Source organism: Cajanus cajan, chromosome 1 (assembly GCF_000230855.2).
Source record: "Cajanus cajan strain Asha chromosome 1, NIPB_CcT2T_4, whole genome shotgun sequence".
In the NCBI taxonomy this organism is placed as follows: domain Eukaryota; kingdom Viridiplantae; phylum Streptophyta; class Magnoliopsida; order Fabales; family Fabaceae; genus Cajanus; species Cajanus cajan.
In genome coordinates, this window is record NC_138517.1 from 86,955,994 (window position 1) to 86,978,344 (window position 22,351).

The 22,351-nt window shown below is 32.9% G+C and overlaps 4 protein-coding genes and 1 pseudogene across 5 annotated transcripts; 2 read left to right on the forward strand and 3 right to left on the reverse strand.

Annotated features, from left to right (window-relative positions):
- Nucleotides 1-794: 794 nt before the first annotated feature.
- Nucleotides 795-4,099, reverse strand: LOC109811543 (uncharacterized). Its single transcript, XM_020375314.3, has 8 exons — nucleotides 3,850-4,099; nucleotides 2,358-2,395; nucleotides 2,084-2,161; nucleotides 1,870-1,953; nucleotides 1,751-1,785; nucleotides 1,421-1,506; nucleotides 1,121-1,186; nucleotides 795-1,042 (listed from the first exon to the last, which is right to left on the reverse strand). Exons 1-8 carry the CDS (start codon nucleotides 3,914-3,916, stop codon nucleotides 1,008-1,010), a joined length of 489 nt encoding a protein of 162 aa, XP_020230903.1. The 5' UTR covers nucleotides 3,917-4,099; the 3' UTR covers nucleotides 795-1,007.
- A 142-nt stretch (nucleotides 4,100-4,241) lies between these two features.
- LOC109811528 (Ribosomal protein L31) lies at nucleotides 4,242-5,298 on the forward strand. Its single transcript, XM_020375289.3, has 2 exons — nucleotides 4,242-4,399; nucleotides 4,682-5,298. Exon 2 carries the CDS (start codon nucleotides 4,700-4,702, stop codon nucleotides 4,904-4,906), a length of 207 nt encoding a protein of 68 aa, XP_020230878.1. The 5' UTR covers nucleotides 4,242-4,399; nucleotides 4,682-4,699; the 3' UTR covers nucleotides 4,907-5,298.
- Nucleotides 5,299-5,440: 142 nt separating this feature from the next.
- On the reverse strand, nucleotides 5,441-8,599 carry LOC145953010 (UDP-glycosyltransferase 79B30 pseudogene; annotated as a pseudogene).
- A 346-nt stretch (nucleotides 8,600-8,945) lies between these two features.
- Nucleotides 8,946-14,549, reverse strand: LOC109811516 (deneddylase). Of its 2 annotated transcripts, none has more exons than XM_083066324.1 (8): nucleotides 14,113-14,549; nucleotides 13,468-13,671; nucleotides 12,827-13,318; nucleotides 11,611-11,721; nucleotides 10,979-11,164; nucleotides 9,715-9,921; nucleotides 9,334-9,454; nucleotides 8,946-9,249 (listed from the first exon to the last, which is right to left on the reverse strand). In XM_083066324.1, the coding sequence occupies exons 1-8, from the start codon at nucleotides 14,527-14,529 to the stop codon at nucleotides 9,134-9,136; spliced, it is 1,854 nt and encodes a 617-aa protein (XP_082922450.1). In that variant the 5' UTR covers nucleotides 14,530-14,549; the 3' UTR covers nucleotides 8,946-9,133. The 2 variants fall into 2 exon arrangements, with proteins under 2 accessions (XP_082922450.1, XP_082922457.1); XM_083066331.1 differs by having other exon boundaries at nucleotides 8,946-9,246; nucleotides 14,113-14,544.
- A 2,223-nt stretch (nucleotides 14,550-16,772) lies between these two features.
- LOC109811548 (transcription elongation factor 1 homolog) lies at nucleotides 16,773-18,823 on the forward strand. Its single transcript, XM_020375322.3, has 5 exons — nucleotides 16,773-16,918; nucleotides 17,564-17,690; nucleotides 17,865-17,935; nucleotides 18,308-18,329; nucleotides 18,418-18,823. The coding sequence occupies exons 2-5, from the start codon at nucleotides 17,578-17,580 to the stop codon at nucleotides 18,476-18,478; spliced, it is 267 nt and encodes an 88-aa protein (XP_020230911.1). The 5' UTR covers nucleotides 16,773-16,918; nucleotides 17,564-17,577; the 3' UTR covers nucleotides 18,479-18,823.
- The last annotated feature ends 3,528 nt before the right edge of the window (nucleotides 18,824-22,351 follow it).

The following is a 22,351-nucleotide window of genomic DNA, read 5'->3' on the forward strand; positions in this document are numbered from 1 at the left end:
GGTCTTGGATCATGAGTTTTATCCAGAAAATCTACTAAATGATGTGGTAATTGCCTTTTTCATGTTTAGGACCATGTTTGACAATGGTCATTGTATAATGAATACCAAGGGAGAGAGATCCAACAATTAATCGGTCGACACCAAACAAAGTACTAAAATAATTTTCGAGTGAACTAAAATAATGTACAAATCGTCAACTCCTGCTATTTAAGTAACACCCGGCCTTTAGACTAAAATAATGAACTAATTTTGTTACTTTTTCTTTTTTTCACGTGACTTAAACCATTCGTCGTGAAATCGTGATTAAGGGAAATTACAATCAGAGCTTCTCGTACATACTGGTTTAATTAAAAAAAAGATTTTTTTTTTCAATTTTTAACCGTTCGTACCAATTTTTTTTATTCTTAAGAGTAAAACTAACATAACCCCAATACAAGCACCAATATACCCTGCGAAACTATACTAGAGTGAAAGTGGATTAATAGACACATTTACTTTAATTAAATTATTAATATGTTTAAAATATTATATTCTGTACCCTTTAATTTATGTGTTGAATCCACCAATAACTTTTGGCATTCATATTTTATTCTTTGTATATGGGATGATGTTTATTATTTTTAATTTTTTAAAAAATTACCCCCCACAACCTAGAGTCTTAGATCCGCCGTTGATATGCTCAATTTCAGTATTTGGATCCGACTGTTTAGAAATATTAACCAACGGTTGCAGGCAAACTACACTGTATACTATTTAGCTAAACGTTTGTAGCGAAGGGGGAAAAACGCAAAGTGTTAACTTGGTCCCCATGTGGAGATAAACGTCTATATATGTATAATAACGATTTTTAAACCAGAGAATATGAAAATAATTGTATTACATGTTACCAGCTTGGTATGGTAATACCATTATAAAGCTAGATGGACACAATGTTGGAAGTGTAGTAAGAGCACATATTCCTCCTACTAATTGGAGTAAATTTGGCGACATGACATTTTCCAGGAAATTCACTTGCGCGCCTCAGCCTTCTTTTGCTCCTTTGCTGAAAAGAATTTACTTATTAGTTTCTAGCTTTTCATATGAAAATAGAGTAAGCAGAACAGAAGGTTTTAGAGCCAACCAGCTTTCTCTTCTTCTCTCTTTTTAGCAGCTTCTGCCCTTTGCTGACGTATAAGTGCTAAACGTTCTGCAAGACAAAGAAACTAACTCAACATCAAATTGGAAAACAAAAAACCTCATTACAGAATAATTCTCCCTGCAAAGCATATTTTAGTTTGAAGATCTCATACGGCTTAGAACTTGCCATATCAATGAATCAGTAGTTTACACATGTAATAATAATATCACAGGCAAAGCAGAAAAAGTAAAAGAAAAAAGATGAGCAAATAATTAGAGAAATTATTTCAAGAGCTAGAGGTACCTAAGTCTTTCCTTGCTTGCTCTGTTTTTCCTTGCTCTTGCAGCCTCATATAGCGCTCATGGGCTCTTTGTTTCTCTATCTCCTCTCTACAAACAGGTGGGAAAAATTAAAGATATTAAAAAACGTGTTTCAAAAGTTTCACTTTCAATATTCTCCAAATGTAGAAATGGAACAATTAAACGTGAAAGAATGTTCTGCTCCCCTTTTAACAATAAGCAATACACTCTCTTAAGTGCTATGCACAACCCTCCCCCCTCCCATTGTTGATTAAATAGCAAGGTATATACTGGTAGACGTAGGGTCATATGAAGCAAATGAAAAGTAGCAAACCTTTCACGCCTTGAAAGTTCTGTTGTTTTTTCAACCTGCATCCACAGGAAAATGCAATTATTCTTCCAACCTCTATAAAAATGTCTATATAAAGACCAAAAAAGGAAACTTGAACTCACATCAACATCTCTAGCTTTCACACTCTTTGGCTTTACCAAGTTAGGATTTTCAATCTCAATAACCCCTTGAGTTCCTTTTTTCTTCTGCATATATTATATAACAACCAAAGAGTAAATTTTCATATAGATGGGGAAGACAATACGAAAAAACAAATCCTTTTTTAAAAGCAAATATGTAATCCATCTAAATTAGTAATTACTGCAAAATACTAACTGAAGTTTCTTCTTCAGATTCTTCTCCAGATTCACCCCCAGATACTTCTTCGGGTTCTTCTTCATGCTCGGCTTCTTTCTAATGAGTTGTATAGATAATGAAAAGAAAAAAAAATGGAGAGCAAATTAATTAATATCATGTGCATATAAAAATGAATTGTTGCCACTTATACTCTATATAAACGAAACCATTCTGCGTGTAAGTGATCACATGTATGTGTGTGCACTTTGAGAGAGGTGCAAACTGAAGAGGACATAAGTATGCAGAAGAAAACCTGTTTAAATGTTCGAGGACGATTAGAGGATCCAGCAACTGCAGTAGTCAAAAGCAACATTTAAGTATTCAGAAGTGCTCATCATTCCACCATTACAAAATACCATTTTTCTGTTTCTTTTGTCAAGAGGGGAAGGGGGGCCAAAGGGTGTTGGCATCAACAATAACTTTACTTCAGCTAAGTTTCAAAATAAAGGAACTGCCTTCTAACTTAACTAGTAATCCCTCTAGAAAACATTAACTTACTGGACCAGACCTATGGTGAATGGAAATCACAACAAAATAACAGGCATTTAATTTCCCAATATGTACGTTACTACCTCAAATCAAAAGATACTAGAAAGGAAAAGTATATGGTATTGAACTAAGATATTTTTTAAATGCAATCAAAGGGTTGAATAAATATAGATATCAATTTCTTCCTCAATACATTTCCTTTTTCAAACTTACTAACTGTTAAAATTGTCGCATCCACTAAAACTTTCTAGAACTTCTAAAAAAACTGTCTTTGAGTATCTGCCTGACTTATCGGTCCTGCTTCCACAATCCAAGCCTTTTCTCACCGATGTCCATTTTCAAAATGTAACGTCAACAGTTAGTGAACGACAAATAAGCCATACCCTCACAACAGGCTGTTCAAATTCTCTTCTCTTTCACTATTTTCAATAAATCCACAAACACAACAGAGATATTTACAAGTTACAGTCTATAATTAAGGATGGAGACACTGTCCTCATTTGGAGTAGCCGAAGTAGAAACTCACTGAAACCACAGACAGCTAAACGACAATCTCAGCAAATTAAAGGGGCAATCAGTACTTTTTTTTCTCCATTGGTATTCATCATACAATCAAGGGTGATGATATGCAAACACTCGCATATAACAAACACTCCATCAACACCTATTTTATCTCTCTATCTCTCCCTATCATATCATATTATCACCTATCATACCTACACTCCTCTCTCTTCTCTCTTTATTTTTGTAGATGTCATTTAGATATTAGGCGTTCATGAATTACTTTCCAAAAGCCATAAAAATTCCTAGTTCAACTGAGGTCCAAAACTCATGTCTATTTACAACTGTAGCTCACTCTAAAGCTTCACAGAAAATAACCAAACCAGAAGGCACATAACTCAACAGTTAATAAAAATAAATTGTCATTAATTCAAATTCAATTCAAACAAGAACAGATACTAAGAGAGTCCCCAACCAGGCAGTCTCTCCAGATCTAACAATCCCAACAATTCCATTCATACATCAAAACATCTATGCTTCACCCTTCATCACATTCTACAGCTTCAACAATACACAAAAACAACAACAAAATAATCCCTTATAGCTCAAAACCATATTTCACAATAACAAATTGGATTAAGGTAATGAGTTGAGGGGAAAGAAAACAAAAAATGCCCACAAAGGTAATAAAATAGCAATTGAAGTTAAAAGACCAGCAACGTAAACTTTAGCGATAAATGAGAAAAGAGTCTCACGGAGTTCTTCCGGGGTGGAGAACTGGCGGCGACCGGTGGGCTTGCTCTTGAACTTTCCTCTTCCCATCGTATCGCGAATCGCACCAACGCTACGCTACGATTGTCGAATCAAATTCTTCTTCCTTCTGCTAATTTATGAGATTTTGAAGTTCGACAACTACAACAAAAAGAAGAAGATGCACTCTCTTTCCCTTTATTCCAAATTCCAAAAACCCTAGTTAAACTCCACACAGATTCGGAAGATAATTATATATATTTTTTGGACAATACGAATTTAGATGATTGACTTCTTTTATTTATTTATTTATTTATTTTTACTTTTTGTCTGTTGTCTTATTATAGGGTCCGTAATATTTTTTTTGAGAAAATATAGGAGTGGACCTATATATGTTTATTTGGGCTAAAATGGGCCGAAAAGACCGAAATTGGCCCAGCACCACGATCTTCAACCTAATTCTAAAACCCTCGTCTTTTCTTCCACTCTGCGACTGGTATCAGTGAATTGATTTCAACGAGATTGAAGCTCAGGAATTGAATTTTTTTGCTTCCAGTAAGTGCACAGATCTTTTCCTTTAAATGGGCATGAAAGTTCAGTTTTTTTTTTCTTTGGTTTAATTGCAATTTTACATGAAAAGGGGGAAATTCATGTTTCTTAATTTTAACTGGTTGCCAATAAATTTGATAACTTTTAAATTTTCTTTTACTCTTAGACTTTTTTTTTTGTCAAATTTCGTTTTCTGTGGGTTTAAATTTAAAAATGAGTTTCAATTTTCTTAACGTAGCCTAGCCTTGCCTACCAAGTGTTTGATGAAATGTGTGTGTTGGTTATGAGGTTGCAAATCGGGAGAAGATGAAGAAAGGAGTACATCCACAGAAGCAATGGATAACTTACGTTACACAAACGGGAAGGTTGATGCATGTGATGATGACAAAGATACACCCTGTTGGGAAAGTCTACCACTTCCGGGCTAAGCGTCAAATGGCGGAGAGTTTAGGACAGATTGCTAAGTTCAGACGCCGCTTTGGGCTAGAAAATCCAGGTGGCAATGAAAAATAACTTGTTCAATGAGCAGAGGGAACTTTGGCTTTTATTTCGTTCAAGTGGATGGAAATAACAGGGAAATTGGTGATACTCTCAAGCAGGTTTTCGTAGCATTCAATGTATCTAGTTAAACTGCAGAAATGTTTCGTTCTTCAGTTCGAGTGTTGTTTTTAGCAGTTGAGATTTTTTGCAATGCTAGTTTAAGCTGGGATTCTTTGTTGGCACTTTTGGACATTGCAGGAAGAGAAAAAATGAAGTTGGGGACTAGAACACAGTTGTTTTTATGTTGAAGGATCAAATTACTAGTTTGAACCGAATAATCATGCTGAATGATTATTTGGTCCATTAGCATAGATCTTGTCGGACACCAGTGCAACCATCAAAGTATGCCCTTTTTAATTTGTTCATACGTTTTTGTTTGGGATTGGCTCTCTATTATCAACATTATCTTTGTTTGTTCATATGTTTTAGAGAAGTTCAAGAACATAATTATGCTACGACGACGCATTACACCTGCTTGTTTAAAATATCCCATAATTGAGCTAGGAGGAAAATATTTAATTTTTGTTTGTCATTCGTATAGTACAGGATAAGTTTGTTTCCCGGCAACAGGTTCTGATTTCGGTCTACTAACAAGTCAAATTCAGCTTATACACCAAAGTAAAAAATGCATATATCATCAATATATTTATTCTCCCTTAATACTTGATGCTTTTTGTTTACCTAGTCCCTTCCAAGAGTTATGTTTTTTTCTGAATCAAGATTTGAGCAGACCATGCAACTTCTGATCCTAAGGATCCACATGGAAGTTTTCCAGCCCCTTACTGAACAAAAACTCCCTCCATTTGGCATGATTGGTTCTCACTATTTGACACTCATTCACCAGTTGACACTCATTCACCATGGCCTCTGTTAATGATCTGGACCCACAATGAGTCACAAAGCAACCCACAGATGGGTGGTTCAAGATCAATTGCTGCTGAATCCAATCCCCATGTACCACCCCTCTTCTCTTTGTTCTCTCATTGAATCCTTCAGGCAAAGCTGATTCTATTATTTCAGCTTCAATAGGGGCTTTTAAGGCAGCTAGGAAAAGCATTCCTGTGCGTTCAAAACCAATAAAAGTTCCCTAAACTGAGTACTCTTCAAAATGATTTTGCTTCCAAAGGCACAGAAAATCATTGTTTTCAGCTTGAAACTTCCCAGCCAAGTCATTCATTTTTTTTTTCTAAAGTAGAGGTTGGTGGGTCTGGCAAAACTGGCCCTGCCAGAAACACTTGATGTCTCATTTGGCGTTCAAGATAATCACAATTAGGACCTTCTATTTCTCTTCAAGTTTTGAAACTGATGCTGCTAGCAAAAGAGATCAACTGGCGCTCTAAAAATGAAATGCCTTTGCCATAATCCTTTACTGCAGCGATGGCCAATTCTCTTGCTTCATGAGGCTGTAGCCTGAGGGCTGATGGTGGAAAGGTTGGTGGAGAGTTTATCACATCAGTTTCTTTTAATGGATTTTCATGGAGATTTCTTTCGGGGCTTATCAGATATCCCACTCTGACAGGACCTATTGTGCAGTAATGCAAAGCCGTAATGCCTAACTGACATGCCATTGCAGGTAACCAATGTGTGAAATCAAAGAAGACCATATGGGGTCTGAGTTCTTTTAGAGAACCTTCAATAAGTGGCTCAGTGAGGTCCATTGCAGTCATGAGAAGGAAGTGCAGTGAGAAAGGAAGGTCTGCAGTTGTTTCAGAGCCAAGAGGGAGACCGTCGACATGCAGTATGGTGATTGGAATGAAGGAGATGAGATCTGGGTGGAGATTGAAATGCCTCAATTTGATTGAGTATACAGTTTCCAGGCATGAGAAATGAAATTTTGTGATCGCGTTCAGCAAGTTTGTTGGACATGTGAAGGAATGAGGTGAGATGGCCTAAGGCAAACCAGGAATACATTGCAACATGAAAGGTGTGGTGTGGGCACCCATGGTTGATGAAATGGAATCAAGGCTTTGCAAATAATCTGATCTGAAGTCACAAGAATGTGATACTTCTGTTAAGTTATTCTTATGTGGGAAAGAACTCAAAAGGTGTGTGGGTTACATCACATTAGTGATTCTTTGAAAATTGAATTAGAGAAACAATGAGATGATAATCTGGCTTCATGCCCGTTGTCATTCTAAACAAAGCCAACGGTTTGGAAAGTCAAGAAATACATGAGTTCTTCAATCTTCCGGGCGACCTGGCTTCTCTGTCCATTTTGCTAGGAATGGTTTCGTTATAATTATTTTTCCCATTGTTAGAAAATTCGCTTTTCAAGCCCAGTTATAGCAATTTATTAAGATATCAAACTAATAAGAAAAAGGAACAGAGAACAAACCAAAAATAGGTATTAGATTGCAAAAATTAATGTTGTGGTATGGTCTCTATCCGACAAATTTGTATTAGTTTAATTTAAATAATTTATATTGCTGGATAAAAATCCAAAAATCGGCAACACATTACTGAAGAAAAGTACTAATCAAAGATACTACTGAAACTTCAATAACAGAACCAAGGGCATCTAATGGTTAACAATTTAAGAAGTAACTTCCATATATCTATAATTTAATGATTCAACATAATCGCAATTTTCACCAACAGTGCTATATCGGCAATAATGCTATGTTTGAGAAATTTAAGAACACCGACACTTTTAACCACAATCACACACTATCTTATTCGGTAAAATTTATAGAAAATTGAAAATTGATGTAAGTTCCTTCTTATTTGACCAATCTCTCACGATAAATTTTAACTAATAATAGTGTTAAATTTTTTTTTTTACAGAATATATTAATAAAATATAAAAAGATAGAGAATGGAAAGTGGATAATAATAAATAACCAATCTTCTTTTCCTTATACTAAGATAAAAATAAAAAATAAAAAAAGTTTATATACATATATATGTGTGAGAGAGAGAGAAAAAAAAGGTATTCACTTAATAATTCATATTTTACATCAAATTTTAATTCTCAAATTGTTGAATTAAAAAATTTTATTGTATTGAATCAAGTTTTCAAAATTTTAAAATATTTAAAAAACTTTTTAATACTTTATTTCAATAATTTAAATTAATATATAAAATATTTTTATGATTATCTATCAATTATAATTAATGAAAAAGAATATCAAATAATTTTTAAATTTTACAAATTTAATCTATACATTAAAAAATTTAATTAAACAATTGAATTATTAAAATTTGATATTAAACATGAATTATTGATAATCATAAGAATATTTTATACATTAATTTAAATTAAAAATCTAAAGTACTAAATAGTTTTCTAATTTTTTTTACAAATTTGTATTAAGTCTTCAAATTTTTAAAATATTTAAAAACTGTTTGATACTTTATTTCATTAATTCAAATCAACATATAACATGTTTTTATGATTATCTATTAATTGTAATTAATGTAAAGGAGCATCAAATAATTTTTTAATTTTTTAAAATTTGATAAATTTTAATCTATACATTAAATTTTTTTAATTAAATGATTAAATTATTAAAATTTGATGCTAAACATGAATTATTGATAATTATAAAAACATTTTATACGTTAATTTGAATTAAAAAAAAAAAACCAAAGTACTAAATAGTTTTCTAATTTTTTTACAAATTTGCATATTTAATCTATTCATTAAAAAGTTTTAATTTAATATGTAAATTATCTTAAATTTTTATATAAAACAAATTATTAAATAAAGTAAATCTAATTACATTTACTCTTAAAATAAATAGATACCTTTATATATATATATATATATATATATATTATCTTTTTTTCTACACACTTCCATTTATTCAAATGGTCAGAAATTTGTTTTTCCATTTCTTTCCTTTAATGTTTTTCATTTATCCAATATTATCTCATAATGCCTTTATCTCTTGATTTTTTTTGTCAGCCAATTGATGCATAAATGATTTTCCAAGTAGATTCATATTGAGAAAGGGTTATGCACCATTTTGAAACAAAGTGGTGGAGCAGATTTCAATTTTTCACAAAATAATAAGAAAAAATATTCAGGATGCCTATTTAAAAACTGATCAAAATTCAGGGCATAGCTCTTCCGCTGCCTGAAAAGTTTCACTTGGGGGGTAATATAACCTTAAATCTACAATATTACGATTAGTTAGTCAAACCAGTATAGTAGGGCCTCAGAAGCTTATAGCCGTTCAGATTACCCCGAGAAAAGGATCACCGGAATGGCCTGGCTAGAGCAAAATATGAATCTGGATTAATTGACATTAATAACTCTACAACGATAACCTTTTCTGGAAGGGGCACCTTGAGACCTGGTTCAATAATACCTGCTTGAGAAAATCCGAGAGAAAAGTTAACATCTTTAATAGCAGGTTAAGCTGAAAGATGAAGTATCAAAAGCAATTAGAACCTACTTGGGGAAAGCTTTTTCCCTCCATAGAGCTCCCTTGCTAAAGGATTAGCAGCCCAATGATTGACAGCCACCCGACTCAAAGGTTGAAAACCAACAATCTTCCCCTCGCTAGAGAAAACAACCTGAATTTCAAACAAATGCAAAGGCAATAACATTACCAAATGCAGTAATAAGAGTTGCCTGACAATATTGTAAATATCTAGGCTAGGCTAGGTTTAATAAAAATCAAACATGACACCACACAATTTTTCCTCCATGTTCAGGAGACTCCAGTAGTTAATGAAATTAAATCTGAATGATTAGTCATGTCTCAACTTTGAAAAACAGCATGCAAGCCAAAGGTGAAGCTTGATAATTATAATATTCTGAAATTCTGGAGTACCTGGTAACTAGCAATGTCTTGTATGGATACTTTTGCATCTGCATCTATATTTTCTGAACTAATAGAAAGAATATCAACACCTTCACCTCTCAAGTAAGCCAGCAATTCTCCAACCCAGACACCAATACCATCTTCCACCTTAATTTCATCCGACCAACCGAAGGTGTCCTTCACCTTAGCAATAGCTAACATGCAAAACTCTTCCAACTATCCATGTGAAAATTCAAACAAGGACTTCTTAGAAAGAAACATAAGGCACCATAAACCATTAAACAAACAATAGAAATACAGCAAGAGGAATTCATTAACAAAGCAACTACTAAAAATGACCTATAGATTTTGCACAAAATAATCAGCGTTACAACTTGCAACATAGGACAAGAAGCAGTTTCAAATACAACAACCATAGGGTACAGGCCAGTGGCAAAATTTAGACAGTTTTTCAACATTATAACTTGTAGAGATCAAACCATTTCATATGAGAAGCCTTTTGCATAATGTCATCATTGTCTAAAGACAGATTTCTTGTTCAGCCAATTTTGTATGTGTGCAAACATTCAAGCCTATCCCTGAAATGTTATATTATAACCATATGGTAAAGTGTTGGCATGAAAGAATTAAGGTTCTAAAATTTTTAAGATTATACTAAGCCTTTCTATGAAGGAAATGCAATAACGCATTTTAGTGTTGTGCATTTAGCAACAAACTCCTTCACGTCTTTATTGGTGCCTGTTTTCTTAGCTTCCCTTATGCTCATCAATTTTGGAGGGACATTTGTTTGTCTGACATGCAAAAGCAAAGGCTGGCTATTTTGAACCAATATTTTCCACTCGTGTACACACACATTACATATATAGGAAAAGAGGGCCCACTAGGTGGGAACCCTATGGACCTTAGGACTAGCTACTTAACACCACTATCCAAGATTGATAACTATGATGGTGATAAGACATCTAAGATGCTAAACAAAAGACTCAATGAGGTCTACAACAAATTACCAACTAGTTCAAATCTTAATAATTGTGACAAACACAGACTCCAAATAATTTACTGCATAGTCATAGACTATTGGAAGTACGAATGAAAGAAAGGAAGCACAATAGAGCAGCATACAAGGCAAGGAGCTAGTTTAATAATAAGCCCTGTATTCATCCATTCATAAAAATGGGACACGAATTTTGCATAAATTACTTGTGAATACTCTCAACATAATAATCATAATAATTACATAAAATAATAAAAGAAAAAGGGATAGAGTGCATACCATAGTTGCATCCAAAGAGTCATGCATTCCAACAGTGACTTCAGATGATGGTAGGGATCTATGTTTTACAGAGTGTTTCCTTTCCTTGCTTAACCAAGGCAAACAAAATTGACCCATAGCACTGATTGCTACAAGAAATATACCACTTGCAAGGATGACTGACAATAATTTTGATAATGAATTCCCCTACAAAAAAATATAGAAATCCTTTAAATAATGTACTCTGTTCAACGGGCATATTAAAAATAAATTAATGGGCAAAAGATATAACTAATGAAAAAAGTCAATGAGAATTTCCCTTGTTTCCTTGTTTGTATTAGTACAAAGAAACTATATTTTTGGCATTTATCTTAACATCAACAACTAAGTTTCTACACTGTCCTTCCATTAAAAAGAAAATTTGGTCTTCCCATTTTTTTGTCCAACAGCAATGAAATCCATGAAAAAAAAAGTTTTTAGAAAAAATTATCAGAAATTAAAACACAGTGAAAAATGGCTTTGATTCTCCCATTCACATTTGGAAAATTCTACAAGTTTCAACACCATGACATTGAACAAGGAAATCATTGGAAAACTATATTACTATGTAAGATCAAAATCTTGTAAAAGCCAAACGAGAGACATTGGATTACCTTTTCATTGGATACAGTGGCAAACCTGGCAGCTACACCACAGGATAATTGCTTATCAGGTAGTGAATAAGGATCTGCATAGTACATATCTAGTATTTCTGCCAACTGAACCTGCAGTTGTTTTAAGCATATAACTGAAAGGCATTTGTTTTGTATACATGATATTGATGACAGTTATCACATGACTTCAGGTGACCCAAGTACATCCCTTCTATAGCATAGGTGTACATGCAATAAGTAAATCTAAATAAACAGGGCAATAACTAAGTATTGAACTAAAGACACCGTATAGAGACTTACAAAACATAGTCATTGGCACTTAGCAAAGGGTCCAATCAGTTTATAAAATTTTCTGCAACTGTCCAAATCTCTTATCAGAAATCTTTTAGACAATTTTGAAGTCTGAACAAGGTTCAACATAGGATTGGCCCAATAGTGAATGAGGCCTAAAGCAAACACTGAAATAAACTTTTTACTTTAAATGAGAAAGCTATATGTTGGGTCCTTTTACACCAATATATGCGGCCTTTTTGCTTTATAAAATCAAGAGTAAATATTTTTTTATTATTGCATCTAAATGCCTTAGTTCAACTGATTGTCCATGTTTCTCTTTTTTTTTTTCTTCCTATTTCAGCATGTAAATCATAAAGAATCAAATGTTGTCACAAAACTGACATGCTATTAGTTTAGGGTTTAGGGTTTCTCTGTCATTTTTTTTCTTCAATATTTAATTTTAATCCTTAGTAAATTTTTGTTTTTTGTTTGCCTATTTGTTTTCTCTTCCCAACAAATTGTTACAACTGGCTTCAACAAAAATAATTTAAAGAGAAAATTCAGATGATATTATACCTATGTTTTAATGGTTTTGAAGAGATATGCTTTAAGGATTTGCTTTGACCCTGTATAGTCCAATTAATCACCAACAATATTAGCCAACAGCACACTCTTGGGTGGTTAAGGCAGACTATCATTTGGCTATCTAACAACTTGAAGTGAGAAAGACAGGAGGCTACCCACAAATCATAAAAAAAGAATATTGAGCAAAAGGTCCTACAATCTTCTTTTCCTTCACTTTTGATAAAAACAGAGGAGAAAGATAAAGTCCACTGCTAAGTTTACTTAAATAGTTGTGCCACAATTCCCAATACAGCAATAATTGAGAATAAAAAGTAACATAAAAATACAAAGGTCAATGCAAAAGGAAAAGATAAAGTACCATTTGAGAGTGGGTCAAAAGAACTTCCCACCTATTCTCTGGAGACTTCTTCCAGCCCTCAATTTTTGCATCTCCCATTATCTTGGTGTCAATTTCTAACCGATATGCAGGTACATACTCAGTTGCCCAAGCACTGAAATCAGAACCACCAATTTTCTCTAACTTTCCATAACATGATGGCTTCCACCAATGATGCCCTGACTTAATTTTCAGGGGCTTGAACCCATCCTTCATTAAATTATAGTTATCCAAAAGACTCCTAGCATTTTCAACTATCTCATCTTCAAATAATTTGGATAATATAACTGCAGAGTCTTTTGATTGTACCCTTTCAGGCTTGCGAAACCAGTGAAAGAAACCACTTCTATTACCACCTGGGATTTTGTCAAGAAATTGTATTTGGGTGCTTTGGAGTGCAGAGATGCAAATGGCTTCAGCTAGCACAGAGATAAGATATTCATCGGACGAGCTGAGAGCAAAAGATGCAGGAACCTGCTCATATGAAATGCATAAAAAGAACTGAACGCATCAGTATCAGGCCCACCTGCAGGACAGACATTATAATATGACATTACAATTTACAAAAGTAATAGAAATATCAAAATTTGGAAAATCTGCAAAAGAAAGAAAAGGAAATGAACCTCTCTTGGTGTTTCAAGATCCTCCATCTTCCGTTCTTCTCCCGGTTGAAAGACGGTCAGGTCAAAGCTCCACATCTGCTGCAAAACTACTTGCCTAAAGGTCATAGCAAGTACATTCTTAGATTCAGAGCTGGAAAATACATCTCTAGGGAAAGACTTCCTGAGCTTAGCAGCTTTTTCTTTAACTTTCCTAGCAGGTAAGAACTGTCACAACAACAAACTTCGAAATTTAATCCTCAAATTGCATTGCCACAGTTTCCCACTAAAGACAACAAACAAAACTTACACCAAAAACATTTCAATACACGAACTTACAAAACACATCCCAAAATTGCAGCCTAACACATTGATAGAAGCGCACCTCAAGCATGCTCACATCACAGTTTCCTCGTTACAACATACAACATGTTTCATCCCTAATGCACTCACTTTCCCTCGCAGCTCTACGTACAAAACTAAGTAACAGAATCTAATAACAACCACATTTATCACATTATGCAGCTACCAACAATATTTCATTTTTCAATTTAGCCATGTTATATGGTACGTGCACGAAATAGAACGTGTAAAGCAGATATACAGTGTGCTTTGACAGAAATGAAATCACCGTTCAATACGGCTTTCGAAACAAAGCAGAGAACGAACCAGTCGAGTGGAGACGGTGGCGTGGTCGCTGGACGGAGCAGGGAAGACGGTTTCAACGACCATGGCGTCCATGCCGGCGTCGATGTGGTCGGAGGCAACTTGACCGCCGTCAGAGGCGGCCGCCGTCAAAGATTGCTGGAAATCGACGGGTCCGACGAGAGTGAGCTGAGAGAGGTCGTTGTCGTAGGTTCTGACGCATGGGAGGCTCTTGCCGTCGGAGTCAGCTATGGCTTGGAGCACTTGCTGCTCCGTCACCGGAATGCTCTTCGGAGAAGAGCACGAGAGGACAAAAATGGAATTTCTGGAGTGCAGAGTTGGTGAGAATTTGGTGTAGGGGAGAACAGGGGAAAACAGTGAGGAAGCGCCCATTGCCATCGCCGTCGTCACAACGCTTCTTCGCCTCTCTCCGCTCTTCATTCAACATATAGCGCTATGGACTATGGCCCACTTTTTTCTTCCAAAATGGGTCACACTTGGCCCAAATAAAAATACTTCAAATTTGTGAATGGCACCCTTAAATCAAGTTAATTTTAAATTTCTTTACCATTGTATAAAAAATATATATCTATTAATTTGTGAATGGCACCGTTCATTCATGCTGAAAAACCTTAATTGTCACATTTATAATAACATATCTTCTTTCACTTGTATTGTTTATCCAAAGCAAAAATGATAATAATTAAAGTAAAAGGGTATGTGATTGTTTCACAGTGGTGAAATTGAAAAGAAAAGAAAAAGTAATTTGAGTGAAGATACAAATGTTTTATCAAATAAGGTGGACACCAACAACAACAAGTTGTTGATTTGAGTAAATTTGAATTCAATTTCTTTAAGTAATATATTAAATTTGAATTTTAAAGATGAAAAAAAATATGATTATAAAGAGAAACTCTACTAAAAATAGTAGTTAGATTTTTGGATGAATATTAATTATTAAAGTTAATGAATCCTTAATTTCAATAATAAAACTTTTTAAAATAAAAAGAAGGTAAAGCAATTTGTTTGATTTGTGGTTGTTACCATGCTAAGATTTGTTAATATGGTGTGACGGTAGTTAGCGGTTGTGGGATATGATGATATGGCCAAAATGAAGGGTGTGTTGCATGGTGCATTGAAGGATCTACTATGATGTTGTTAAATCGCTTTTTTACTTCTTTTTTTTCATTGATTTTTCATTTTTTTCCTTGCTTGTCTTTGGTTGATTATAAGTCTCAGATTTTATTTAGGAGAAAACTTAGCTTAGTTAGAGAAAGTGATGATTTTTCTCGTTGTGTTTTTTTTACGATGGAGGTTGTTTATGTGGAGATTGTTGAGAGAACGAGAAAAGGGAAGAAAAAAGAAAGAAAAAAAAATAGGAACATGAAAGAAAAAGAAAAGAAAGAAGAGTTAGAAATAGGAAGAGAGAGGAGGATAAATATGGAAGAAAAAAATCAGTGCAGAAATTGCACAACAAAATAGTGTGATGAGACAAATCCATTAGTATGTAAAAGTGGTGTACAAAAAGGGTGCACAATGTGTGACCATATAGGTGTTTAGATTAAAATTCATCTTAAATTTAATGTGTTAATTTAATTTAGATCTTTCTTTAATCCTTTTAATAAAAATTAGTATAAGAGAGGTATTTTATGCATTTATAACATAAAGAGTATATGAATAAGTACATAATTTAAAAGTGATAGCGTTCGTGTTGTTTTTTATAAAAAAAAAAATTAACATAGAAAATAAGTGAGTTATGTGATTTTTTTATATAACATGATAATAATAGTTCAAGGATAAAAATATTTTAAAAAATGTAACAAAAAGAAGTTATTAAGAGTTCAATATTTTATTTTTATTATATAGTTTTTTTTATAAAAAAAAATTTAATTCACACTAAGAATATTTCATAATTGATAGTTTTTTTTTTATTTGGACAAAATTATTTTTAGTTTATTAGACTAGAGATTAATCTCACAATTAATATTGTGATTGTAATTTATTCAAAAAATGAATATTCATATTTTGTGAAAATATGTTTAAAGAATTCAATTATTATTAGTTGGTTAGGTTTTTTTTTTCTTTAATCATTATATTATTTGTTTTTCTAATCTGTTAATATTTTTTTACTTCATTTTAATTCTTAACTTGACAATCTTTTATTGTTTAATGACGTGTTTATTTATCCATTACGAAAGAGTATTTTTATCGAACATATTAACTAATATCATTTTAGAATTTGAAAAATATTAAATAAGTAAATATTTTTTTTTAACTTCAATTTTTTACATATGCAAAAAACTAAGATCTAAATTATCATTATTTAATTAAATAACAAGAATCTCTCACCAATCACGACAAACCAAATTAGTATATATTAGCATGGTTGATAATAATTACAAAAGAATCTTGATATGATTAAAATGATAGAAATTAAAATAAAACATTAAATATAATACAAATCTTCATTAAAAGTCTAGACTTTTCATAAAAAAAAATTTAGAAAAAATCAAAAGCTTACAATTTTAAAAAAAAATTAAACAATGAGATTAGGGAAACAAAAATTCTAAAACAACCAAAATAAAGTCTTTAGAAAATAATTATGCATTATAGGGGAATTTAAAAAAAAAAACTAAAACTATTAAAGTCTTTATAAAATTTATTTTAATTTTTTTTTAAAATAGGCGAGCAAAGGTGGTGGAAAAAGGTAAAATTGAATTTGGCGTTTATTTCTAATCCTCTCAGCTATTGCTCTCTTGTCTTGATCATTACACACATCACACGCTCTTTCTCTCTCTCTCTCTCTCTCTCTCTCTAGGGTTCGATCCAGGTATGTTTTTCTTTCATTCTTTTTCCTTCAATTTTTTCTGGGTTCGCCTAGTGTTTAATTTGATTTCCCTCTTTTCCATTCCGCCCTAGAAAATTCGTGGAACATAATGGGTAAAAGGCATAACTTTGTTTAGCAAGATTCTGTGTTTTCTTTCAACTGGGTAACGAAAATTATTGAAATTTCGATATATACCGCTGTTTACCCCTTAAATTTTCACGGCGCGGATGCAGCAGAGACTTGCTGAGAGATTAAAAAAATAATACTTTCCCTTCAAATTGTTTGTTAACCGAAAATTCTTTCAAACAAACAAAAAAAAGTATGACTTTATCCTTTAGATTTATATTTCATATTGTGCGGTGTTGCTGAGCATTGATAGATGTAAAAGGATTTGTTACTTGAGTGGATTGCAGGAGAAGTTTGATTGTTTTATGGGACTATGGCTATTTTTATACGAATCATCTCTGTATTTTTCAATTTGTGGAATGCAGAGAGTTTTCATTTCGCTGTATAAAGGGATCTACCTATTTCATCTTAACAAAGTTTTCGTAGTCTAAAGAGATGAACCCATTTCGTTCTTTAATATTAATCACACAAACTAACCTATAGTATGTATTTTTTTTCCATGTTTTGATTTTTTTATGGAAGGCGGGGTTTAAGCTATGGGAAAAAGAAAGGCAAAAGCAAAGCCTCCTCCAAAGAAACGAATGGATAAGCTTGATACTGTCTTCAGCTGCCCTTTCTGCAATCACGGCAGCAGCGTTGAATGCCGCATGTAAGCACTTCTTAATTATTTGTAAGGGGTGTGGAAATATGTGTGTGTGTTCTTAACATGCATCCAAAGGCATTGAGGCATATATGCTCTATAATCATTTGGATATCTTCTGTTTTGTATGTTAGAGATGGAATATACTTGGTTTGAAGCTCATTTTTGGGGTTCTTTTGACAGTGACATGAAGAACTTGATAGGGGAAGCTTCTTGCAGGATATGCCAAGAGAGCTTTAGCACTACCGTTACAGGTTTGTTTCAATGGACTATGTTTGGCATTTATGACATTGATTCATAGTGAAGTAGTTAATTCCAGTTGGACTTTAATAACAGGCACTGAATATAGAAATGGGAAATAGCTAATATATTTTGGTGATATATTGATGGTGTTCCCCTCATTATGTTTTGAAAATGCAAAAATGGAAGAAATTTGTTCTTACCGGTGATGAATTATCATTTTTGTAGTGTTTTGCAGAACACCAGGATTAAATTTATCTCACTTTCTCCTTTTTAGCTATTTAAAATTTGAAAGAAAATGGAAGATGTTTTTCCCTTTTATATATCTGCCTAGAGTACACACACTACAAATGTTGCTAATAATTTTTCTTTTCTTGTGTTTGCAGCTTTATCAGAGCCAATAGACATGTAAGTTTAAATAATATGTGGGGAACATTTTTCATCCCTGTATGTGTGTGTCATTCGTGACTTAAGGAGCTTGTTTCCAACTATGCAGATACAGTGAGTGGATTGATGAATGTGAACTGGTGAACCACCCGGATGATGATGGTGCTTAGCACCGATGCGCAGATTCCTGTTCTTGTGGTTATGGACGGATTAACAGGCCATTGTTATATCTTCAACCTGTAATTATGTCAGTTCCTGATGTGAGCACCGGTGCAACTATAAGATGCATGTAATAGCTGAGTTATGTAATATCATGTGCATGAACATAAGAATAATTGTCCTTATTTAGATGAAGCCACCTTGATGGGAAGCTGGTCTGTAATATTAAATTAATATTATACTTTGCAGTATATGTGCTGGTTGCATATGTAAAGCGTGTATTTCTTCTCCTTTGTGGTGACCGACTTGGGAGAAAGGAGTTAATATATAGCTTGATGGACTTGGCTTTTGATTCACATACACTCGATAATATTTTCCCTACTAACCCTTTTCTGTTTGATGTCATATTTTGCTCCAATTGGGGCTATACAGTTTTTGTTTCAAATTATCAGACATTTTACAGAAGAGTAGCAATGCTAACTTGAAACTAGTAAGCATTTTTCAAGAGTTAAATTAAGATTCATTGCCTCGTGAGATTATGGTGGGGATATTGTTAACAAATTATCATGTTTTGGGTAAAAGATAACAAATTAGCATTGAAGATACCTAGGAGTGACATGATTTAGTAAATTTTCCTCGGATAGGTATTCTGGTATCTATTATTATTGTTAGAAAAATAGTTACGTATAATACTTTAGATATTGTTGGTTCCATTTTTTAATCTAAGTTGGCATTTTATCTTAATAACTATTGCCTTTTATATTTGTAATTAAAAGTGGCGATAATTATTTGAATAAAATGATTTTAGTAGCTATTGCTTTTCGCTGGTAATTGGTATTAAAACAATTATCGAAATAAAATGTTGATTTTAATTAGAGCCAAGATTTTAGTTAGAAAACAACGTGAACAATGTTAGATAATAGATTCAATGAGCTCATATGTTGTCTTGTTTTAGTAATTTAATTCTTATTTATTCGTTATCTTTATATTCTCTTAGTCATTTGATTGTAATCAGATTTTGCATTTAATAAAATAAGTGTATTGATGTTGTTTTTCTCTATTTTTCATTCTATATTTGCATTTGCATTCTTTGTATGGTATTATAGCAAGTTTCAATTTAGGTTATTTTTCATTCTATATTTGCATTTCTTCATTTTCATTGGTTGGATTGGAAAAAGAAGTTTTGGTGCGAAAGTTATTTGGTTCATAGAGTACTTACTCTATTTTGGTTTCTTAATTTCTTAGCTTCTCATTTGTAAGCTTTTGTACTTACTTTTGTTGGATGATTATAAGCATATTTTGTGATCTTGTTGGATACTTTCTTGTTTGAAGTTTTTGGTGTACTTAGGATTTGCACTAACCTGTTTACAAGAATTAGGGTTTTCTTACAAGTTCTCTATTTATCCTTTTCTAATTGTGATTGTAGTAATAACTAGTGAAAAAGATGTTTCACTTTAATTTATTAGTGTGCAATTGAATGGGCAAAAATATTCTTATTGGAGTTATGTCTTAAAAAACTTCTTGAAAGGCAAAAAGATGTGAGACTCCGTGTCTAGAGCACATGTTATGTCAAGGGATAAACAAAGTGAGAAATATGAAGTTAAGTTGGAATCTTGGGAAGTTAACAATTTGAAGATAATTACATGGTTTAACAATTCTATTTACCAATCTATCAGGATTTAATTGGCAAAATATGAAACAGCCAAAGAGGTTTGGGACCATTTGAATAAGTTGTATGTTCAGTCCAAGTTTGCATAGCAATATTAATTGGAAATTAACATTTGGGCTCTCCAACAAAATAACATGAACATTCCAAAATTCTATTTTACTTTGTCAAATATTTGAGATTAGTTGGCTCTTACTAAATCTGCAGGATTACAAGCTTTCAAACCTTACAAAGATTGGAGAAAAAAACGTTTGGTCAAATTTTTTATGGCTCTTCGAGATGACTTTGAAGAACTTCATGAAACAATTTTGCATTGCAATCCTCTTCCAGTAGTTGATTCTATTGTTAATGACCTTTTAACTAAAGAGATTCGACTCAAAGATAATGATTATGTTTTTAGAGTACCTTCTAACAAAGACAACAAATAAAAGAAGACTAAATTAGCTTTTAAAAAATAAGACAGCATAAGAGTCCATTGGGTCTATTATCCAACATTGTTCATATTGAGTACAATATCATGAGGCTATGCTTGACCCCTTTTGGTAGTAGGCTATAGCAAAGGAACCTTTTGCCTTGCATAAAATAAATACTTGAGGCATTGTCTCTCTTCCTTAGGGAAAGTCCACAATTGGCTCCCGTTGGGTATTCAAGATCAAAACCAAGTATGATGATTTTGTTGAGAGATACAAAATTCGTTTGGTTACTAAAGGATTTTTTCAACAATATGACATGGACTATGAAGAAACTTTTGCTTTTATTGCTAAAATGACCACTTTCGTGCTCTCATTGTGGTTACTTTTGTTTGTCAATGACATATTTCTCAAATGAATATTAAAAATGCTTTCTTGAATGGTGGCCCTTAAGAACAAGTTTAAATGGTTCCTCCCTTAGTGGTTCTCATGATCTAGGTGAAGTTTGTAAGTTGAAGAAAACCTTATATATAGTCTCAAACAAGCTCCAAGAGCTTAGTTTAAGAAGTTCTCTATTGTAATTGCATCTCTTGGCTTCCACTCTAGCCCTCATGATTCAACATTGTTTATACGATGTACTTCTCATGGTTGTATATTGCTTTCCTTATATGTTGATGATGTGATCATAACCCTGGATGATGTTGATGGGATAATGAAATTGAAATTGCAATTAGCTCGACAATTTGAGATAAAAAAAATTTGGCCACCCTTTGTTACTTTTTAGGGATTGAAGTTGTTTACTCTCTCAAAGGTTATCTTCTTTCTCAATCTAAATACATTGCTAACATTTTTTATCAGACATGTCTTTCTAACACTCACATACAAGATACTTCTATCGAACATAATGCACTATATGCTTCTTTTGATGGTTTCCCTTTGTTAAACCCCACTTTATATTGTACTCTTGTTGTTAACTTAGTATATCTCATAATTACTAGACTCGACATTGTCTATGTTGTGCATATTGTTAGTCAATTTACTGCTTCTCTTATTATAGTTCATTGAACAACTGTTCTTTGCATTCTTCATTATCTTTGGGGCACTTGATTTTAGTGTCTTCTTTTTTTCTTCCTCCTCTTCATTGGACTTTGTGCCTATTCAAATGTTGACGAGGAAGTGATTCCACTAATTATAAGTCTACCATAGGTTTTTGCATCTTTTTAGGGGATTCTCTTATTTATTGGAAGAGTAAGAAACAAGTTGTTGTTTCTCATTCCTCTATAGAAGTTGAGTATTGTGTCATGGCTTTCACTACGGCAGAGATTGTTTGGTTGAGATGATTACTTAACTCTATAGATGTTTCTCTTTCTACACCAATTCCTATGCACTATGATAATAATAGTGTTATCCAAATCACTCATAATTCAATCTTTTACAAACACACTAGGCACATTAAAATTGATTGTCATTTTACTAGGCAACACTATATGCAAGGACCATTACTTAACTATTTATCTGTTCTTCTATGCAGATTGTTGACTTGTTTATAAAATTACTCTTTTAAGTGGCTTCATTTCTTAACTAGCAAACTCTCGATACTTCTTATTAACGCATCTTTTTTCTAAACATGCATTTGCATTCTTTACAAATTATTTGAGTGTACCCTTGATTATTATAATCACTTTTGTTATGATCAACTATCAATTAATTTCAAATATTATCTTAAATAAGGATTGAAGTGTACCCTCAATCTTTAGGTAACTTTTTTACAACCAACCATGGAGTAGATGGATGAATTGTTCATTAAC